The sequence below is a fragment of the Alosa alosa genome, chromosome 13, assembly GCF_017589495.1.
Source record: "Alosa alosa isolate M-15738 ecotype Scorff River chromosome 13, AALO_Geno_1.1, whole genome shotgun sequence".
In the NCBI taxonomy this organism is placed as follows: domain Eukaryota; kingdom Metazoa; phylum Chordata; class Actinopteri; order Clupeiformes; family Clupeidae; genus Alosa; species Alosa alosa.
Genome location: NC_063201.1, coordinates 33,383,849 through 33,405,351, shown reverse-complemented (window position 1 = coordinate 33,405,351; position 21,503 = coordinate 33,383,849). Strand labels below are relative to the sequence as shown.

Genomic DNA, 21,503 nt, shown 5'->3' with positions numbered 1-21,503 from the left:
CCCTAAAGACACCTGGACTCGGTCGAGACCAAAAGCCATATTTGGCAAGACCAAGTCCAAATACTAGCGAGTCCGAGACAAGTCCGAGACCATAGAAAAACGGTCTCGAGTCCGGACTCGAGTCCAAGACCGGACTCGAGTACTACAGCCCTGAATGGTAGGCTAGCCTACTGAAAACGTTTGGATATTCTGTTATTTTATGCGGTTGGTTAAACAGACACATACGGAAAACACTTTATTATAGATATTGAATTTATATGCTACAATGCAGGCCTGTTAACTGTATGACAACAGTGGTTTATTTAAACTACATCATAGAAATTTATTTTGTTAGTTGTCATGCTCATTTTAATGAGTAAAAATTCAAGTTATACTGTTTTATTTTTGGTTTATTATTTATTTATTGCACACAAAATTCCATGATATCTCCCACAATGTCTCCTGCGAGACACGCCAGGCAGACTGCAGCTGGTCAGGGGTGCGTTTTTAGAAAGCGTTGTTGGATAACTTGCGTCGCAACCTTGGTAGTTCGATCCGTCGTTCATGGATTTGTTGTTTCTAGAAAGGGTAGTTCGAACTCTCAATTCCAAACAAGGATGCAAAGTTTGGTCGTTTGAACTACAGTCTCTGGGCAGACGCACTTGTCATTCCTTGGTAGTTCCAGTTGGTGTCCAGAGCGTCTAACCAAAAATCACAACCGCCTAACCAAAAATTACGAAGTGGATGTTTATCTCGTGACTCAATGATTGATCTATCCTGTAGCTTAATTTTCATTAAGAGACTGACTCCCCTACTGGGCTCATTCTTGCTATTTATGTTAATTTGAGTATTGACTTGCTTTTTGATAGGCTTGTATTATAATATTCACAGAATCTTAATCAGCACAGTGATAAATGGTGTAGTGGCTAAAGCAGGTGACTTGTTGTCCCAGCATTGTAGGTTTGATTTTCTTATGAAGTGAGATTGTCCTCACTGGCTACGTGCAGGTGAACTAGTGTGACATGTGGACTCAATTGTTTTTGACTGATGTCATGTACCTATTTTTCTCTCAATGTAGAGTAACTATATACATAAATATTTATGGTCAAAACCTATTACTGTGTGCCGTAGGCCTACTTTCCGGTTCCGGCGCCGTCAAGTGTGGCAGCCTACTCAGCAGCTCCGTGTCTTAGTGTTTGTTTCTACGTCTTTTGTTTACTTTCTACTTTTTTGGATTACACACTTTGAGGAGTGTTTTTATTCTATCCTATGGATACGGACATATCACAACGCTCCAGCGACAGCAAGCTTGTGTACACAAGGAACCAGCTGATCGCACTACGACGGAATGCTGGCTGTGTTCGCGACAACATTCCAGAGGAACTGTGGTGCTTTCGGGGTTGCAGAGCGGGAGTAAAAGTGAAGACGAGGCGTCGGGAGAAGAAGTGGAGATACAAGCCCTCAGTTCCATCGATTGTTATGGGAAACGTGAACTCACTGGCTAATAAGACTGATTAACTGGATGCCCTGGTAAGAAACCAGAAGTTGTACAGGGAATGTAGTTTGTTATGCTTTACGGAGACGTGGCTAACAAGCCATATCCCCACTTCTAACGTTGAGCTGCCTGGCTTCAGTGTAGCTCGTTTGGACAGAGACTGTAAACTTTCTGGCAAAAAGAAGGGAGGCGGACTGGTGCTATACATAAACAACAGATGGTGCAATCCCGGACATGTTACAGTGAAGGAGACTGTATGCTGTAAGGATGTGGAGTTACTAGTGGTCAGTCTACGGCCATACTACATGCCGAGGGAGTTCTCGCACGCAATTGCTGTCTGTGTTTACGTTCCACCTCGAGCTCTCCCGGATACAGCGTGTGATGTCATCCACTCCACAATCGCAAGGCTTCAAACCCAACACACTGACGCCTTTTTTGTGATCTCTGGCGACTTCAATCACATAACACTGGATTCCACACTCACAAATTTTTACCAGTATGTTGACTGCCCTACAAGGAAAAACAGGACAATAGACCTCATGTATGCAAACGTGAGGGATGCATACAGTGCAAACCCCCTCCCCCCACTGGGAAAGTCAGACCACAACCTTATTCATCTCCAGCCAATGTACAAGCCCAAAGTACAGAGGCTGCCAGTTGCCACACGCACCTTCAGGAAGTGGACACCCGAAGTGGATGAGGCTCTGAGAGACTGCTTCAAGTGTACTGACTGGAGTGTGTTACAGAATGGAGAGGACTTAGAGGAGGTCACACAGTGCACAACTGACTACCTGAACTTCTGCATGGACATTGTTGTTCCCACCAGAACTGTACGCTGCTTTCCCAACAACAAGCCTTGGATAACCAGCAATGTCAAGACCCTTCTTAACAGGAAAAAGATGGCGTTCAGAGAGGGGGACATGGCAGAGCTGAGGCGCGTGCAAGGGGAACTCAAATTCAAGCTGAAGGAAGCTAAGGAGGATTACAGAAAGAAGGTGGAACAGAAGCTGCAGGAAAACAACTTGAAGGAGACATGGGACTGCATGAAGGTTATCACTGGCCTGAAGAAGAACAGCAGCTCTGTGGAGGGGGACCTGGACAGGGCTTAACCAGTTGAACTACTTCTACAACAGGTTTGACTGCCCTGCTCCAGCTCCAATGGCGGTGGTCTGTCCACCATCCCCCAGCCCCCACCCTCACACCCCCTCAACACCAGCACAACAATCACCTCCATCATCACAGGCTATCGTACCCCCACCATCACTGGATTTTGCACCCCTCCCCCACATGGCGATCACGAACAATGAGGTGACAACGACCTCAGTCAACAGCCATCAGACACACAGATCCCAGATGCACCCCTCCCCCTTTACCTGACCGAGCGACCACAGTTCGTCAGACTGAAGAACTGTCTCTCTGACACTGTGATCTGCAGCACCGGAGCGCCACAGGGAACTGTGCTCTCTCCAGTCCTGTTCACCCAGGAACGGGCAGGAGGAGGAGTACAGGAGCCTGGTGGAGGACTTTGTGCAATGGTGCAAACTCAATCATCTTCAACTTAACACTTCAAAGACCAAGGAGATGGTGGTGGATTTCCGCAGGTCTAAGCCCACTCTGCTAATAGTCCACATTGATGGGGTCAATGTGGAGGTGGTTAGCACCTACAAGTATCTGGCTCTCCACCTGGACAATAACCTGGACTGGTCAGCCAACACTGATGCACTCTACAAGAAAGGGCGGAGCAGGCTGAACTTCCTGAGGAGGCTGTGGTCCTTCAATGTGTGCAGTAAGCTCCTCAGGATGTTCTACCAGTCTGTTGTTGCCAGCGTCCTCTTCTATGCAGTAGTATGTTGGGGATGAAGCACAAGGAAGAAGGATGCGGGGCGAATTGACAGGCTGGTAAGGAAAGCTGGCTCTGTAGTGGGAGCTGAACTGGAGTGCATCACTTCACTATCTGACAAAAGGACCCTGAACAAACTGATCAACATCTTGGACAATGAGTGTCACCCACTCCACAGCACTATTGTTAAGCAAAAGAGCCTGATCAGCTGCAGACTTCGCTCACTGCCTTGCACAACTGACATACTGAGAAAGTCATTTGTCCCCAGGGCCATTTAACTGTTCAATGCCTCACTTAAGGGAAGAGGAGAGATAGACTTTGCATAGTCTGTCTGCCTCTTCTCCCCCTTCATGTTTGGTACTGTCTGTCCACTAGACACTTGTACCACTGTCTTTATGCCTCACTGTTTGCGTGCTATATTAGCACATTAGCACATATGCATAACCCCCCCCCCCTCCATGCCACAGCCGAACTGTGGCCACACTTATACATTTTCTTAAATAGTTAAATACATAGATATATAGACTTTACTTTACTTTATTTCTGCATTGTTGCACTGTTGGACTTACTCGTTTGCACTATCACCATGACCACTATCACCATTGCACTACCACCATGACACTCATTCACACAGAGCACCTTAGAGCACCTTACCATACCTTACTATGCACAGAGAATCACAGGCTTAGTCCCTGCCTCAGTCATTGCAAGCGCCCCTGATTGATTAATCACCACTATGTGGATACTGTTTTTAGAATTGATTTAGATTGTTAGTTAGTATAATTTGTATTTTTGTATATTTAGCATATTCTTTATCTTCTACTGTCCTTATTGCTAAGTTGTGTTATTATATTATATACTTTAATTACTCTTTCTGCTGTTAAATAATGTGTTTGTGTTGTATGTATGCTGCTGAGACCTTGAATTTCCCCTGGGGATCAATAAAGTATCTATCTATCTATCTATCTATCTATCTATCTATCTACTCTTACTCAGAAGTGAAAAGGAGAGAAAGGATGAGAACTCCGGTCGAGCGTGCAGAGCACCGACACGCTGCCGTTAAGCCACGAGACAGACAATAAATCTAGCAAAACCCTGAAATTCGTCTAGGCTATATATTTTTTTCCAATATAGATATTCAACATAAACATAATGACACATATTGCTCAGCTTAAGTAAACTGTTTTATATGCTTGCAATAGGTTTAGGTTTTTGCTGATGGCAATGACAATGCCAGCATTAATCACTTGGTTTAAATTAGAAAAATGTTGACATAGGCTGTGGTAGATCATTTCTAGGTGATGGGGTATTACACGTTGCCACTGTTTCCACCAATGATATGTATCACTGCATCATCAACAACATTGTTGGAACTATGGTGTTCGAAACCGGAGGTAGCAAATTGCGACACAGGTACGATGCTTTCTGGAAACAGGTGTTACAACGTCGTTGTTTGATCGCAAGTTGCGTCGTACCACGGTGGTTGAGCAACGTCGTTGCTAACTTTTCTAGAAACGTGCCCCTGTTCGGGATAAGCTGCCGTCTGTTGTAGCTCCTCCCGGCTAGCCTTTGAAGTTCATGTTGACGGACGAAGTAAGCCAAAGTAAGCCGCAGTTCATCTCGAATGAGGCTAATGAAAACACACAAAGCCACTTCGGTATCAGAGCACATTGACAAGTCTGTCACAATAAAAGAGAAACACTTACAGTGGGTCCCAGTTAAGAATTGACACTTCATTCACCATCAAGGTGATTCACGCAGCTGGGTGAAATGTAAGTACAACTGCAGCCGCTTGGGGGCAGCATAGTCCGCTGTGGCGTTCCACGGTCGAACCGGACGGAGCATTCGACAGCAAGGGCTGTGATTGGCCGAGTTTTCAGTGCGTTTCTCTGTGTTTTTAGCAGCCCCTGCAACATGCTAGTCCACTGTAGCCTATAAGCTTTGTACATAATGTTAAACATAGTTTTGAATTCAAGGTGTTGCTCCTGGCAATACTTGTTTATAAGACGTTTGGTGATTAGTTGATAGCTGTTTTTGGGACACGTTAAACGTTCTTTATAATGAGCGCATACGGGGAGTAAAACGACTGTTACGCGCTGTTACAACTGTAGGCTACAATGATTGCAATACAAAAATATGCGTGTGTTAGTTTAGTTAGTTTTGTGATGTTTTGCACTTCTGCCTCATGTGTTTTCAGGTTTGAGGGCTTTTTTGGCAAGATTGACCCTGGTTAGACTCTGCATATGTTATTTCTCCATATGGAAATGAAGTCAATTTTCGACACACGTCTGTTATTAGTTCAATAACAAGTGTTCCTTGTTAAAACATGTGACTAGTGAAACTGTTCGTTATACAAAAACATCGACACATCGAAACGTTAGTCAAAGTTTAATAATGTTCTGCGCCTTTACTAAAGAATAAAGAAGACATCTGAGCTGCACCGGCGTCTCTCCTTCTCTCTAAAATATCTGTCCTGGCCTGGTTGCACCGGATTGTCGCCAAACGACAGAAGCGCGGAGAACCCTCCTTTGTCTACCAAAAGTGTTACTTTGTGCCCAGCTCCCCACTGCTTGTGAAAGAAGGGGTGGGGGAGGGGGCTTAACGCGAAAAAGCTTAATGTCCCAAAACGGCAACAAGTCATAATGGAAGGCTACAGGAAGTGGGGGGAGGGTATGGGATGACCAGAGCCGTCGTCACTGTGCTATTCAGAAAGCATCTTGTATTGTCTTTCCAGGCGCACACAGCTCGTTACCATATAGCCTATCGAGTGCCTTAACAGATAGGCTCTGCTCTTGGGTTTGGCCTCACAGCGAACTCAACCCTCTTGTTGCTTGCAGTTTGTTAAATAAAGCGATGCAGATTATTATTATTTATTTCTGATTAATTGCGTCTTTTGATGTCTTTTGCAACATCTGCTTGTTAGGCTGAGCTACTGTCAATGTCCTGTACAGGTAAATGTTCAACAATTGCTGGTGTAGGCCTACAGGCTATAATCAATTAGGGACTGTTTGTTATTTATTTAAGGGGCTACCGTAGGAGTTTTGGGAGCGTTAGTCAAAAAAGACGTGACCCTCCCTGGCCCTCCAAAGTGATTGAGAAAAAACGCATGACCCTCCCCAGTTCCAACAATTTATTGATGCCTTCTGTAGGCTACTGGGTCAATTTGGGAGCTTGCATGCTACGACACCTTCCTTGAAATGCCTTGAAAAGGCTGTCGTTTGCACAATTTCACAAATAATCACCGGGACCGAAACAAACCTGTCAACTTTTCCCGGGTTTATTGCGTATTTTAACTTTTTCCTCACTGTCTTAGGATGAGCTGCAGGGCCGTCGCAAGGGGGTGCGAGGCCCTGTGCGAACTTGACAGATGCATGCACTTACGTGCATGAAATCATGCGATAGCTTACTTTACACATAGCCAAGGCTACCGTCGGTGCATTTTAGTAGCCTAGTCTAATAAGCTACACCAGCTTGTCTTTAAGAGGGGAAATTGTATAGCCTATAACATTAGCTGAGTCACATATTTGGCCATATGGTGTTTATCATAGGCTACATCACGAAACCAAATAGTGTAACAAAGGCGAACACTTTAACAGGGGAAATTAATTGGGCATGAATCATTGTGCTGAACGGTATTTGTCAATGAGCAGAAACACACACGACATTCAAACTGTTGATAAGATATGCACTATGGAAACTGGTTTGTAGGCATTGGACAAATAAATGACACTGACTCGCCATATCCTGACTCTGAAAAACATTGTCTTGCTTTGCCTCAAACTCAGCAATGAAATCATAGGCCAGTTTGCAGGTAGCATAAGGTCTTTTTCAATTCATAGAAGTGAGAGCCCAGTCTCTCCTGTGACATTGAGGTGCGCAAATAGTTTTTAATAGCCTGTTCAACTTCAAAAAGCTTCACCCGATGCCAGTCACTGATCGCAATTTCAAATTTCGGGAAGCTTCGTTCAATCTTTTTAAGTTTTAAGTGCAGTAGGCCCCTATCGGAATTATATCTCGAGCCTATTATAAGGTCCAGTGCGTTATGTCCTGGGATTCGGACGTGCTCAAAAAGAAAAGAAAAAACACTTTTTTATGGTTATGAGGAGCAATATGAGTCTGAACTCCGTGTCATTCAGACTCAACCCTCTTGTTGCTTTGATATCTTTTTCGTTGTCGTTTGAACGTTGGCAAGCAGGCATGTTGCGATTGCAATTTAAGTGAAATTTCTACAGTAGGCCTACAACATGCAACATGCTTGTTAGGCTGGGCTACTGTCTTGTACAGGTAAATGTTCAACAATTGCTGGTGTGCAGGCTATAATCAATTAGCTAAATAATTTGTCCAGCTGTTTAAAAAAAAATTGTGCTACATTCAAACGCAAAAGGTGCTTTGATATCTTTTTCGTTTGAACGTCGGCAAGCAGGCATGCTGCGGTTGCAATGAATGAGGATAATTGGTTTTATCTGCGGATTTATTTTTTGCATTATTTTGAATATGACGCTCCAGTCTCAACAGCACGTCTACTTTTTCCACACGCATCTAAGTTCTAACACACATCCCCTTTCGCTTTCTCTCTTTCCATCCCTGCGCATGGGGCTTTCTTAAAGGAGCTGCACCATTTTACAACAATTGCATCTACATTTTCATATTAGAATGTTTTGTCTGTTTAAGTGTAAGCTTAAACTACCGTGATCAATTTAAGTTCCGTGCCCCACTGAAAGTCTCATAAACTTATCGTTACACTATTACATCTATAAGTAACCGTGACAAATAGGGTTATAAGATATATAAACTCATATTGTATTATCATATATGTTTGGTAAGCTCACTGCGTCATGGAAGCAGTTAAGTCAAGTCGCATCAAAAATAGTAGTGGCAGAACTTCCAAGTGACACCTTGTGGTTGTTTGTGTCAATTGCAGTTTGTGCCATTTCTGCTGAGAAAATGGGGTGCATGATTTACGAAGGAACCCGTCCAAACTGGGACCCACTGTACCTCTTGTAGCACATTCAACACACAAAGAAGTTTGTGATTGAAAAGAACCACCACCACACCGGATGTGGGTCTGTCACTGATTATGGTCCCCCCTGGAAACCTTTCTGTTGTTTTCTTTGCAGCTTGCAGTTCATTTCCCTATTTGCTCATGCTGTGAATATTTGCAGTGCACGTGTTGTGAAATCGATGAAGGCGTTTTCTGAATTTGGAGGTGTTTTCTGAATATGCAGTTGTTGTGGCATTTGCATGTGTTGTAAACCTTCTCGGCCACCGTATTAACTACATCCTGAGTGTAATGTAAAATGAGATCCAACCCGCAACTATGACAGGTCATAAAAGCAGGTCAACTAGTGAAAATTAATACATTGTTCCATATCAATCATTCAATGAAATATTGTCAACAACATGTAGGTTATAATTGCATGCACTTTTGCATTTCCTCACCTCTGACATAGATCTAACTGTTGTGTTAAGTTCCTTAAAGCCTAACCACCAACGTATCTGGACTGGAGGGTTACTGGAACTTGCATGGCAACATAATGTCACTGTTTTCCCCTCAATTGCTTCAAAAGTTCCCAATAAATTCACCTTGGCAGGCTCAACTGAAAGTGGAAAAATGAAAAAATGTGAAACATTTAAATTACCTGCCTTTCCCTTTTGGATCCCTGGAAATGCATATGGGACACACTTCATGATTAGCATCAAATGCTGTAAAATAGGCTTTATTTTTTAGATTAAATAAATTACCCTTCCCGTTAATGCACATAACTTTTGACCCATATGCCCTATCTATAATGAGGTAGGCCTACTGTTGGAATCCTTTTGGTGAACTGCACCTAATCTAGCCCACTCTTGCAGTTCTTCGGATATGCAATTCTAATGGGCTATTGTTAGTGGGTTTGATCAAGCTATTGTTCTTCTTAAGTTTACTTATTAGTGGGCTTGCAGCTGTAGACCATGTAAATAGGTTTTAGAGTGAGAAGCCAAACCAAACCTTGTCAATGGACAAACAGAGTTCAGGAGAGAGAGAGAGAGAGAGAGAGATGAGGAGACTTTAGCCATTGCAGTTGGGAGAACTGCAGCCGGTTGCACCAGTTGAATGTAAGTTTCATCTTAGTTTAGTTCTGGCACTACGTTGGAGTTTACGAGCTACTAAATATTAACGGGTTGCACCACGCAAAGTTATGACTTTCTTTTTTTACACCTCTCTCTAGGTGTATGATCCATCATAAATTGTTTGTTAACATAGTTTTCTCATTTAAATGGTTGGAATGTTAATTATAAGTATATAAGTATAAGTCGAGAAGAGCTACATTATGTGACCGATTACACACTTTTAATTCACTTGAACAGTGTTTGAATCATGTTTGTATTCACTAGAAATCGTATGTACCTAGCAGTACAAATACCAAACATCTACCCATCATTAGCACACAAAGCACTACATTTAATTGTTGTTGATTGATCTGTTATCAGAGATTTCATTAGCATCTTAGAAATATGGGGGAGTGTTACCGTTACCTTAGCTAACTAGTTAGGCCAACAGTGGTGGCTGTAAAAATTCTCAAAGCACATATACAACCAAATAAAGTCTGTTTTTAAAAATACAGTGTTATTTTATTCCATACATCAAAGTAATTGCGGAGGAAGTCAAACCTAAATGGGGCTTTAGCATACAACGTTACAGCGAACGTTACCAATATGCGAAGTGCGAATCTGTGACGCTTTCAATATCATTAAGCAGTGATATTGATTGGTTGTCAACGGTAAAAACGTCATTCTATGTGACAATATTTTGATTTAGTAGCTACCTACTACGGTATACCTTAAGGACTCATTTATACATGTCTAGATATTTGTATAAACGCATACTTTTGTATGCGCTTGGCCCTTTTGTTTACATGTAAACGGAGTTTTAGCTCCCTCGACGCATACTTACATAACTTATAAACGCACTCCAAAGTGAAGACGTCATTTCTTCAGAAATGACAACAATACTAGGCGGCTGAGTAACTCTGTCTGCATTTTAACACATTTTACGAATGCATTGCAAAATTCACATGTTAACTTTGACAGTATGTATGCCTAGTTATAACTAGGCTTCATTTTTGGTGTCCATAACACAATTTTACCGCCACCCAATGCTTTACTTACAATAGTCACGTTTACATGGACAGTTTTTTTTGTCATTCCGATTGAAATATTTGTGCTGTCTGTTTACATGGGGTACGTTCTATTCTGATCAGGTGCTCTCAAGCGCTTTAGAATCTTTGATCGGAGTAGCCGTTGTTGCCTACTTTTCCTTGAAAAGTTACAGCAGGCAATCCAATTGATTGAATACATGGCTGTTCAATCGGAATAGGACACACCACTTCTTTCATGCCGATTAAAATTCTAATCGGATCAGGCATTTTTATTCTGATTGAGGTATTTATATGATATGTTATTCCATTTCTAATCGGATTTGATGTGTCAATGTAAACGTGGCTCCTGTAATGTTAACAGTCTAACTGCACTGTAATGCACCTCTATGTAATATGTAAGTTCATTGTGGGAAGTCAGCCTCTCTGGTGATGTTAACCAACTAAATTCTGTAATTGTGTACACAGGGGTGTGCTGAGCCACAACCCACAAAAGGGGTTGGATTCGATTATTGATGATTGGTTGGATTGTTTTTTTTTGTCTTGGCAGCTAGGATTTTGCCATCACAAAAACAGTTACCACAACAAAAAGCAGGCCACCACAAAAAGCAGTTACCAGTGGAAACACACTTCATGCACATGGGCAAACTCACAGTACACAGTTAGAATATGGCTGATGTAGAGTGGAGCTAGAGACACCTGGTTGATACTTTCACACTGCAGAATGGCTTGATTATCCTCTGCAGTCACCATCAAGATTAACAGGCTCCTGGATCTTCTTTGAACAACATCCTCTTCCCAGCTACTTGACAAAAGTTTCCCATTCTTGGATGAGGGTAGGAGAAACAAAAATAACAATGAGGAATTGACTGATTTAAAGGATTATCAATTCAAAGGCAATACATTCCAGTGTTTCGTTTTTTTTTAGCAGAGGGGGTAGGCCATCCGCCATGTTTTTTAAATACTAGTTGCTTATCACACAATTTAACGTGATTTGAGAGGGACAGGATTCAGGAATAGGCTACTAAAGACAGGCCCATATTCTGTTTGACTCACGTCCCGTTACCCCATGCATTAAACCATGTCACTGTTTGAACATAGTTCACCTTGACAATGGAGAAAACGCTTTTCTTGGTTTCTGACAGAAATTACTTTCTTTGGTTATAGTCCGCGATTAACACTAGGCTATCACTGTGCATACAAAATGTTTTCCCTAAGTTGTGTGCTGTCTCCACATTTGCAAAATGACCTGCATCGAATCATGATCGAGTGTGCATCTAATGTAACAGCGGAGTCTCCGCAGAGAGATATCCACTCTCCAAGTTTAATTTTCGCTGTTGTTTGCGAGCTAACCGGGCTACGATATAGTAAATACTTTGAAGTTCCCTTTGAGTAGGATCAGCTCCAGAAATTAACTGATTTTCCTTGCTGACCAGTGGTGGGTAGAGTACTGAAAATCTATACTCGAGTACAAGTGCAATTACTTCCTTCCAAATCTACTTGAGTAAAAGTAAATATTCCAATTGGACAAACCTCGAGTAAAAGTAAAAAAGTACTTCGTTAATAAAGCTGCAGTTGGCAAGTCTGACAGATTGAGGGGTCTTAGCCAAAATTTTGAATGTTTACAACTCTCATGCTCTTCCCCCACTACCACCGAGCACCCTCTCATCGAGTTTGCGCTCGTCAGTGCGCACCAGACAGTCAGATCTCACACAGCCCTGCTCTGATTGGAGCAGAAGAACTGTGAGCTGTGGATTTTTGCAAAACAAAATAACAGGCTCTAGGTGGAGGTAGAAGTGCAGGTTTTTTTCTAAAACCGGCTGATTTATGTTGTTCTGTCGGAGCATAGTGTCACATAAAAAAAACACATAATGGGCCCTATTTTGGTGATCTAACACACATGTTCACTAGCGAATAGGTTTGTCCAGTCCACATTCAGGGTGGCTTTGTTATCAAACGTCAGGCGCCTGGAGCAAAAAGGCAGCTCTTATGTTTCTTAATCATATCATGGCTGTGTTTTGGGCGTAACATCCTTTAAACCAATCAGAATGACATCCGTCATTCTCTTTAATAGCAAGCAGTGCAACTTCAAACTGCGCATCGGTATTTTGATAGTCAGCGGCACGTTTGGCAGAGAGAGAGAGAGAGAGAGAGAGAGAGAGAGAAAGAACGACCAGACGCGATAGCTAGAGCAAGTTACTAACCATTACTTTTCGTTAAGCAATCTACAAAATCCCATACAATAATTGCTGCATTTATTCAGCAAGTTACATTTTGTTGTCGACCCTTACTGAAGCATATATTATACTAGTTATACCAGGGGTCGACAACTTTTTTGGTAATGAGGGCTACCTGAAGGACCCAAAATCATATGAAGGGCTACCAGAGGTGGAAAAAAGTACGAAAATATTGTACTCAAGTAAAAGTACCTATACTTTGATGAAATATTACTCAAGTAAAAGTAAAAAGTAGTTCATTTAAAATGTACTTTAAGTACAAGGGGGCTCTTGAAAAGTGGAATACGGGGAGCACAACATTTTCACCAGGCATTAGTAATAACTCAGGTAATCCACACATAAAAAATCCAAACAACTCCATAAGTAGAGTCATGTCTAATGAAGTGGAATAACACAGGGAAAAAGTATTGTGTTACATGCTTCAAATGTAAAGCACTTTGAGCTGCATTCTGTGTATGAAAGGTGCTATACAAGTAAAGCTTATTATTATATTAATATTATTATTATTGAACACGCTAAGAAAAAACACTAAGGCAAGGAAAGGGAAGAAACGAGCTGGAATCTGTAAATAATTAGAGAGTAGTTATCCTTTCTATCTGTGCAAATTAATATAAGCTTGGTTAGTAGCCTACATATTGATGGGCTATAAAAAGGTTTTTCATTACCAAGGTGTCACACAAGAAACAAGAAGCTCTCCCAAGACCTTTGCAACCTTATTGTTGCAAAACATATCAATGAAACTGGTTACAGATGCATTTCAAAACTTCAGAATCTTCCAGTAAGCAGCTTGGGAGCCATTATCTGCAAGTGGAAGGAACATCACTGCATCATCAACCGGCCATGCACAGGATCTCGTCGCAATATTTCTGACCAGGAAGTCAGAAGGATAGTCAATTCCAAGAGCCAAGGACCACTCGGAGAAAGCTCCAGAAAGACTTGAAGGCAGCCAATTCAATTAAATTCAATTAAACAGTTCTGGAAGTAAAAACTGTGTTCAGTTGGAACAGTGGACTGGAAGTGGACAACTGGAAGTGAAAACTGTCTAAGGTCACTCTCACTCTACCTTGCTAAAGAGCAAAATGGTTTAGTCCGCCTGCACGATTCATAAGGTAGTCTACCTTTTGTTTATTTAGTTGAGCATCACTAGTAGGCCTAGTGCAGTGTTTCCCAAACTTTTTTACTGGGGACCCACTTTTTAAAAATGACAGACCATCGCGACCCATTTCACTTCAAATCTACCCTGCAACCACCAATATTGTTTTAGGCCACAGGTTCTCCAACTTTTCTATGCATTCCCCAACCATAGATTGCTATAGGATCTAGATAGATAGATCCTGCTTTGAACACGGTTGTGTTGCATTTTGAGCACCATCAGCGTGAACAGTTGGAAATGACTACTGAAAAGATACGTTTTAATGAGTTTGGGGAAATCCTCGCAATCCTCGCATGCGCAGTCGTCATTCGTCAGCATAGTAAGCTTTTCCTGTATTTCTAAAAAAAAATGTTGTAGGCTACGTTGCGTTGCAGACAAATGGGTCCATAACACTGTGGACGTCAATTCCGATGTAAACAGCAAATAATTCAAGTCGTTATATTGTATTATATTATATTGTATAGTCGTTATATCAGAACAAGAAGCTTTTGCGCAATAGCCGGAAGAATGCGCCTTTACTTTGGAGTTAGCGAGGTAAAAAACGAGAGGAATAGTATTTAAAATGTCCATTTAAATTGTAGCCTAATATAATACGAAACTATCTACATGCAAATTGAATGGCCTTATGTCCGGTCTATGGATGTCTGCTTTAGTTGACAGCACGGTCACTAGATTTTAATCGGTAAAGTTGAGGAGCTGGTATCTGTTAATGTTCGTGCAAATAGGCGGATTCATGTCCCTTGTAGTTTGCAACTGCGAGGTACATGGCAGGCGCCCCACAGAACGGTTTCATTTTGAGAGGTAGATATCCATGCTCTGGCACCCCCTCTGCGATGCGTTCGTCCCTTAGTTTCATGCGCCAGTTTTAACAAGCTTTTATGACAAAACCGTGTGGTAGTTAACAAACTACATCCTAATAGAAAACTGTTAGTTTTCCTGGTATAAAATGACAAATGGTATCAATTAGGCCTATAACACAACATAAATTGTGCTGGCGACCCAAATAAAATCTCCTGCGACCCAGACTTTGGGAAACACTTGGCCTAGTGGACCGGTAATTGTTGTGCTGCTGGTGCAATGTCTTTCTCCAAGAAAGCCAAGTCAGGTTACCAAAAACAAAGGCCAAAACAGGAAAAAGAGAGACATTAAAATGAGGGGAAACAACAGCTAATAAACTTCTTTCCAAAGAAAGGTGAGCACAAAAGTCAAAACACGAAATCCCATGGTGTTTGCTTGAATATCTCCGCAATCATTAGTGCTAAAACGACAGTGCTGAGACAACCCATTGAAATAGCGGAAAATACATTCACATGTAATCTGATGCATCTCGTGATCCAGCTCCATCTCCATCACTTTCAGAAAGACTGCATGGCACCAGCTTGATTCATGTCCTGTTGTAGGCTAGCCTACATGCTGATCATTAAGTGTGCTTGCAAAGCAGCACACTTATTGTTCTTCTTAAGTTGTCTTATTATTCCTGTAAGCCCGATTTTTGGCCAGCTCCTGCTCCTAGACCTTTTGAGATATCGCCACCGGTCCAACTCCGGAACGTCCGGCCGGAACCGGTGTAGTGTGGAAATTGAAAATGATGTCACTGACCCCACTGACACTGTCATTCTTCCGCCATATTGGATTGAATAGAAAGCGAAACTAAAGTTTCACAGGTCACAAATTTGGTCCAAACTTTACGAAACTTGACGTACATGATCCTTGGACCAAGCCTCACAAAAGTTACAGAAAGGATTTTTGATTTTCAGAAGCGTTTGCCGTCACAGCCAAACGAAATCGGGCGGGGCGGCTCAAACAGGAAGTTGTCCATATCTCAGGAACACTGTCACTTATCGATACCAAATTTTGTATATGAACTCGGGACTCCAATGTGAGGGTGCATAAGCTAAAAAAAAGACAATATTCCAAAAGTTTCCAGCATTTAGCAAACCACCCACAGGTATTTGGTAACTATCACCTTTATCCTTTGCAGTTGCACTTCTACCACAATGCCTTCCAAGTATGCACAATGTCTCTGGCCAGCCTTGACCAATCATCAAATCCTTGCTCAGCCATGGGATAGTATGGACTTACGAACTGAAATGTTAGGGAGAACATTAGCTATTTATTGCTGACGTAGTACAGTTATTTTCACATTGACGGTATTCAAATTTATTTTTTCATTATTGTTAAATATCATGATGGGAGAGTATTATTAAAAATGTTACAAGTATGCAAATTCATATGTTTACGGGCAATTTTACTGTTGACAGGTTTTACTGTGTTGTTTTGTTGTAAAGACATGCAAGGCATTCTGGGCCATGTAATGAGTGGTGGTTGGCAGCACTCCATACGTATTAATATGAATAGTTTCTGTAAACCTAGGGACAATAAACAGCTATCTCTGTTACAAAAATGAGCTGGTAATCGCTCATTGAAGAGGGAACTATGATAAAAAGATTGTTTTCCTAAAAGCATGGAGTTGACGAAAGAATAAGCAGGAAATGTCACGTTAATGTTAAATACATCTGAACGCTAGGTGGCAACGTTGTATTTCATTTCACTAAATACGGTGTGAGCTTCACAAGTAAAGAAGGTGCAAATATTATGTAATTTATTATGGGAAATTATTGGAAATGTTATTTCTTGTTTATTCTAATTGCAAACCACACACATCCATTCGTAATCACACGTACACTTTTAATTCATGTGTTTCATCAGGTCCCTTTACACAGGTGTATTAATCAAGCACCATGCAGTCTGCATTCATAATCAAGGTGCATGATTGTATACACCTGTGGGAAGGGACCTGATGAAACCCATGAATACCTTGAAAAGACTCTCATTTCGTTTATTTGATGTTGCCTAGCAACGCAGCCTTCAGAGCAAAGATTCTAGAACAGGGCTTCAGAGAGACACGTTTTGAGTTTGTGGCCAAGAACCTAAAATATTGGTTTTGTGCTGGATGGTGTGCGTCCTTTATAAAACTAAGTGTTTTATACAGTTAACGTTACAGACATGAGTCATGTTGTAGTGGTCAACATAAATGTGCCCCTTCTGTTATTAGAATGCTAAGCGGAGAAGCATGCTAAGCAGAGATTTAGTATCATTAATTTCTTGTGTGGCTATAGGGAGGAGATGTATGTTGCTAATTGGGATTTATGTTGTTTAGCGTAATGCCATGGTCATTTGATATGAGATGCTTGCAGTCGTAACTTCGTCACTTGTAACTTTAGGACTGCTATTTTTTTTACAGTATTTCACGAAGCACGTTAGCCCTAAAAGTAGCACCTAAGTCTGTGACCACTTAAAAGAAGTGGCGAGGACTCCTAACTCCTAACGCAATGTTTTGAAATGCGTCTACTATTGTCTACAGGAGCTTCCAATCGCGAGGGAACTTGCATTGTAGGCATAACTAAGGGATGCAATAACACCACCAACAACCAAAACGAGCCTACTCATTGTCAACATGTACATTAAATGTAACGTTTCATGTGAATCAAATTAAAATGTTTTCTTTGCAAACGTAGGCATAGGCATATGGTGACAGATTAATTTAATAATGCTGCTGTGTGAATCACGGTAAGCACGAATGAAGTGGCCACTTCGTAATGGGACCCACTGTGGGCTAAGTAAAATAGAGATGTTTCAAATAAGATAAGGTTAATCAGAATTCTACGATATGCCCGCTTGACAACGGCAGAGATAGAACTGGCCTTTGGCCATAGCAACCATCCATTTAGAACGATTGGCCTTAATAGCAACCAAAGATCTGAGCTGTGTTGCAATGTGAGGCACAGTATAGAAAGGTGATGAAATATACAGAGACAGGTCAAAAAATATAGTGCAATGTAGACAGTAGTATACAGTTGATTTACAGACGGTGGTTTAGAGTAATATGAAGTATTCCTTTATTCTGAGATACATCTGAGATCAACAGGCATCTCTACATCAATAGGCTCTCAAAACAACCACAGGCTCACAAAACAATCCCAAACAGACATAAGGTCTTTATAGAGCAAATCCATATAGATTATTTGTCAAATAAACCAGTAAAACATAATTTGTGGGATGGAATATATAAAATTCACACATATTTTTTAAAAATAAATCAGTGAAAAAGTATCCTGACAAACGGGAAATTTTATTGATTTGATCTCAGTCATAGAAGCTAAATTCGAAGGCAGGCCCAAAGGTAAAATCCAACGAACAGCATTCAACCCGCAAGCCAATAGTTGAATAGCCCTCTCCTAGAGCTTTTGAGATATTGCCACTGCTCCAACACTGGAAGGCACTGTTACAATGCCTGGATCAAGCCAGATTCAGCATAGCATATGTCTGCTCACGTTGGTGACTGGACCAGGGCAAGCACACTTTTGCAGTTCCCGCCGGAAATGCAGTCTAGTTATCACTAGGCTAGTGGTTTAGGGCGCGATTTTTTCTCTCTCCCTTTCTGTTTTCGTTAGTCTTAACTTTTTTTTTTTTACTCAAGTAACGGATGGGATTTTTGATGTAGCGAAGTACAATACATTTTTTACAGTACAATTTATTTTGTTACTTTCCACCTCTGAGGGCTACTCATTTGAAACAAACAGACCCTCACTCCTGTTTTGCGAGGGTAATCCTCCTAAATAGAAGGCCTATATTTTTTCATTTAAGTTATTAATATTATGTAGGCCTATGAGCCATATTACATGTAAGCAACTGTATTTTCATCTGATTCTTCAATACATCAATATCAATATGCAACACTGGCAACATTTTTGTTCAGTTTGTTCATTTCAAATTTCTATGGGGAATCTAATCTATTTTTTAAAATGAAAAAAACAATCTTTAATGCAATTAATAATTTAGGTTACAATTTTTAACATTGCTTACCATTAAGAATTCAGAGGCAGTTTAAGTTCTGATTTCAGTGGACAATTCGGTTGTAACATTTCAATAGCAATCACCATCACCACCCTAATTTATGAAGATGCCTTTTATAGTTATTGCACATCTGAAATCTCTCCTTGATCTGACAAAAAAGGTTTTGTTTTTTGCCAGGTAATACACAGTCCTATTGGCATGCATGCCTCAAGATTTTCAACGCTACGGAGGAGAAAGGGCCCATGACCTTAAGCAATTGTTTTCCAGTCCTTGAACAATCATGCACGAACCGTATGGGACAAACACAGAATAGCCACAGAACTTCTGCAAAGATATGCTTCCATTGGCTACACCAGAGGAGCAAGCTTTTTTTTCTTTTACTGTCTATGTTTGCAAGCAGCGTGTATGCTCTCCTCTTCCATTGTTGTTTAAAGATTGAATAGGAAAGGAATTCACAGCCAAACTAAAATTTAACCTACAATTTAAGCTACAATGTGTAAGGTATCATCACTAATATCAAGTTATATATGGTCTACAAATAAATATATAAAAATGTCCACAATGGAGGCTGTTTTAGAGCGTGATCTGCCAGCGACTTGTTGGCTATTTTTTAGAAAGTGTGCTGCGGGCGCCTCATAGGCATCCCGTGGGCACAGTTTTTGGAGACTGAGTTATACTGCAATATTCTACTGCTAGGTTTGTTCTAGGTCGAAGGTAGCACTAGCTCGCTAGGTAGCACTACGAGAACCATTGATAGAAAACAATGCAATTTACTTCAACGTGTTTGTGAAGGTTAGATGTAGAGGGTTTTGAAGGCTGATATTATTGTAAGCTTAGGGTGACACATTAAGAATTTCATTATACGGTTGTCTCCCTTCCTTTGAGGGAGACTCTCTCTGCACTACTATCCAAACTAAAATAGAGAAGCTTGGGTTCGGGGGAACCTGACTGCCCTGCCGGAACATTCGCAGCGGGCTAATCGATGGACGCATGGGAGAAGTGGCGGGTCGTGTGCCTGGCGGCTCTTTTCGTGGAGGACATTGAAGATATCTACCTATTTGGAACCATGATAACAGGTCTTTTGCTGATTGGATTAGGCATTGCCCTGGTTTATCGAGGAATTCAGAAAATGGTGACAGCTGTTCAAAGCCCCATAAGGCTGCCCGTCATGATCGAAGCAGTGGGCAGAGCGGTCAACACTCTGACTGGGACTATTAACCGCAATATGAATTACATCATAGAGATGAACCGCAATATGGATAACATCACGGAGAAGCTCACGGCTTTGCAAAGGCAATTTGATCGATTTGGGGACCAGAATGGACTAAGAGAGTGATCGTGTAAATTGGAAGCGGCTACTCGCCCTTAAACCAAACAATCTCAATCTTATCTACTTTCGCCCCCCCCTCAACCAGCACTGGCCTTGGCCAAGGCCGCGGCTGGAACAACAACTCCCCTGGAAGAACACTGCAGTGAGACGCTCTTGCATTCCTTCCCGCACTCCACACAGACGCCTGCTAATTGTTGACTCTGTCTGGGGCCTGATCAAGGTTGTCTCCACGGCACCTTGCTGTGTTATCGCTATGACTATCCTGCGGACTGAGGCACCAAGATTATGGTGCCAGGCGAAGTGACTCTCCAGGCCTACACCTACACGAACTCATACGCTCACACATACAGATATGCAATCACCTCCCATCCCCCCATCCCTCGCCTTCGCCGCTTTGTACCCCCAGTCTGACAGACGGGTCTGTGACCAGCGTCGACAATGGCTGCAGGACCGGATGGCTGCTTGCCTGTGCTGGTTACCCCCCACACCCCCTCCCCTGTTGCAAGTCTTGTGATTTCATGTTGTAAAGTGTACTGTTTATGTGCTTATGTTGCTAAGGTGTTTTTTTTCCCGTCCCCACACTGTTCTCCCTACATAGTCTGGGGGTTGCGTTTTTCTCCTCCTCTCTTTAGCGCCACCTACTGAATGCCATCACAGTAAAATGTAAAGTAGCAGAAAGTAATCTGAATGAACACCCTGAAACTTCTTAGGTTAGTAGATATTATGATTATGATAATATCTAGACACACAATCTGCCTGCTTTCCTGGCGCCACCACCTGGCCAAGCAGGAAATATGCCAGAAATGGGCAACCTTAACTGATTGATCTGAAACTTTAAATATGGATATCATTATTGTGATGATATTCACATGTGTAATTTCCATGCCTAACACAGTGCCACCATCTAGCCTACTAGGAAGTGTATCAGACATGTTCCTTGCTTAAAATGAATGGTCTGACATTTCTCATGTTAATATATATATAATGATTATGATGACACCCAATGGGCCTGCCTTGCATTGCGCCCCCACCTGACCAAGCAAGTAAATGTGCCAGAAAATAACATGCAAAAACAAATAGCACATGTATCAAATATGTACATTTCACAAACGCACCACTGTCTCCCCTGTCTTGTCCAATCCTGTCTGTTCTAGTCACTGTGCCTGTCTCTGTTCCAGTCACCATGCCTGTTTCTGTTCCAGTCACCGTGCCCGTCTCTGTCCCAGTCACTGTGCCCATCACTGTCCCTGTCTGTGTCTCTGTTCCCAGTCCCATCCCCAGTCCCATACCCAGTCACTGTCCCCGTTACAATCCCAGTCACCATCCCAGTCACTGTCTTCGTTCCTGTTCCTTCCCCTGCCCCTAAGTCTGAGTCTGTCGTGTCTGAGTCTGTCGTCCTGCCTGAGTCTGTCCAGACTTTGTCTGCTTGTGCCATGCCAGAGCCTGCCTGCCAGTTCCTACCTGTCCGTTTCTATT

At 41.8% G+C, this 21,503-nt stretch overlaps 1 protein-coding gene across 1 annotated transcript in view; it reads right to left on the bottom strand.

Annotated features, from left to right (window-relative positions):
* Window positions 1-21,503, bottom strand: part of nphs1 (NPHS1 adhesion molecule, nephrin) — a 155,852-nt gene that overhangs the window by 64,524 nt on the left and 69,825 nt on the right. The window contains exons 12-13 of the mRNA XM_048261958.1: window positions 11,104-11,275; window positions 8,754-8,911 (exon numbers count right to left, since the gene is read on the bottom strand). Of these exons, the coding sequence (XP_048117915.1) occupies window positions 8,754-8,911; window positions 11,104-11,275 (330 nt within the window). The remainder of the gene's footprint in view (window positions 1-8,753; window positions 8,912-11,103; window positions 11,276-21,503) is intronic.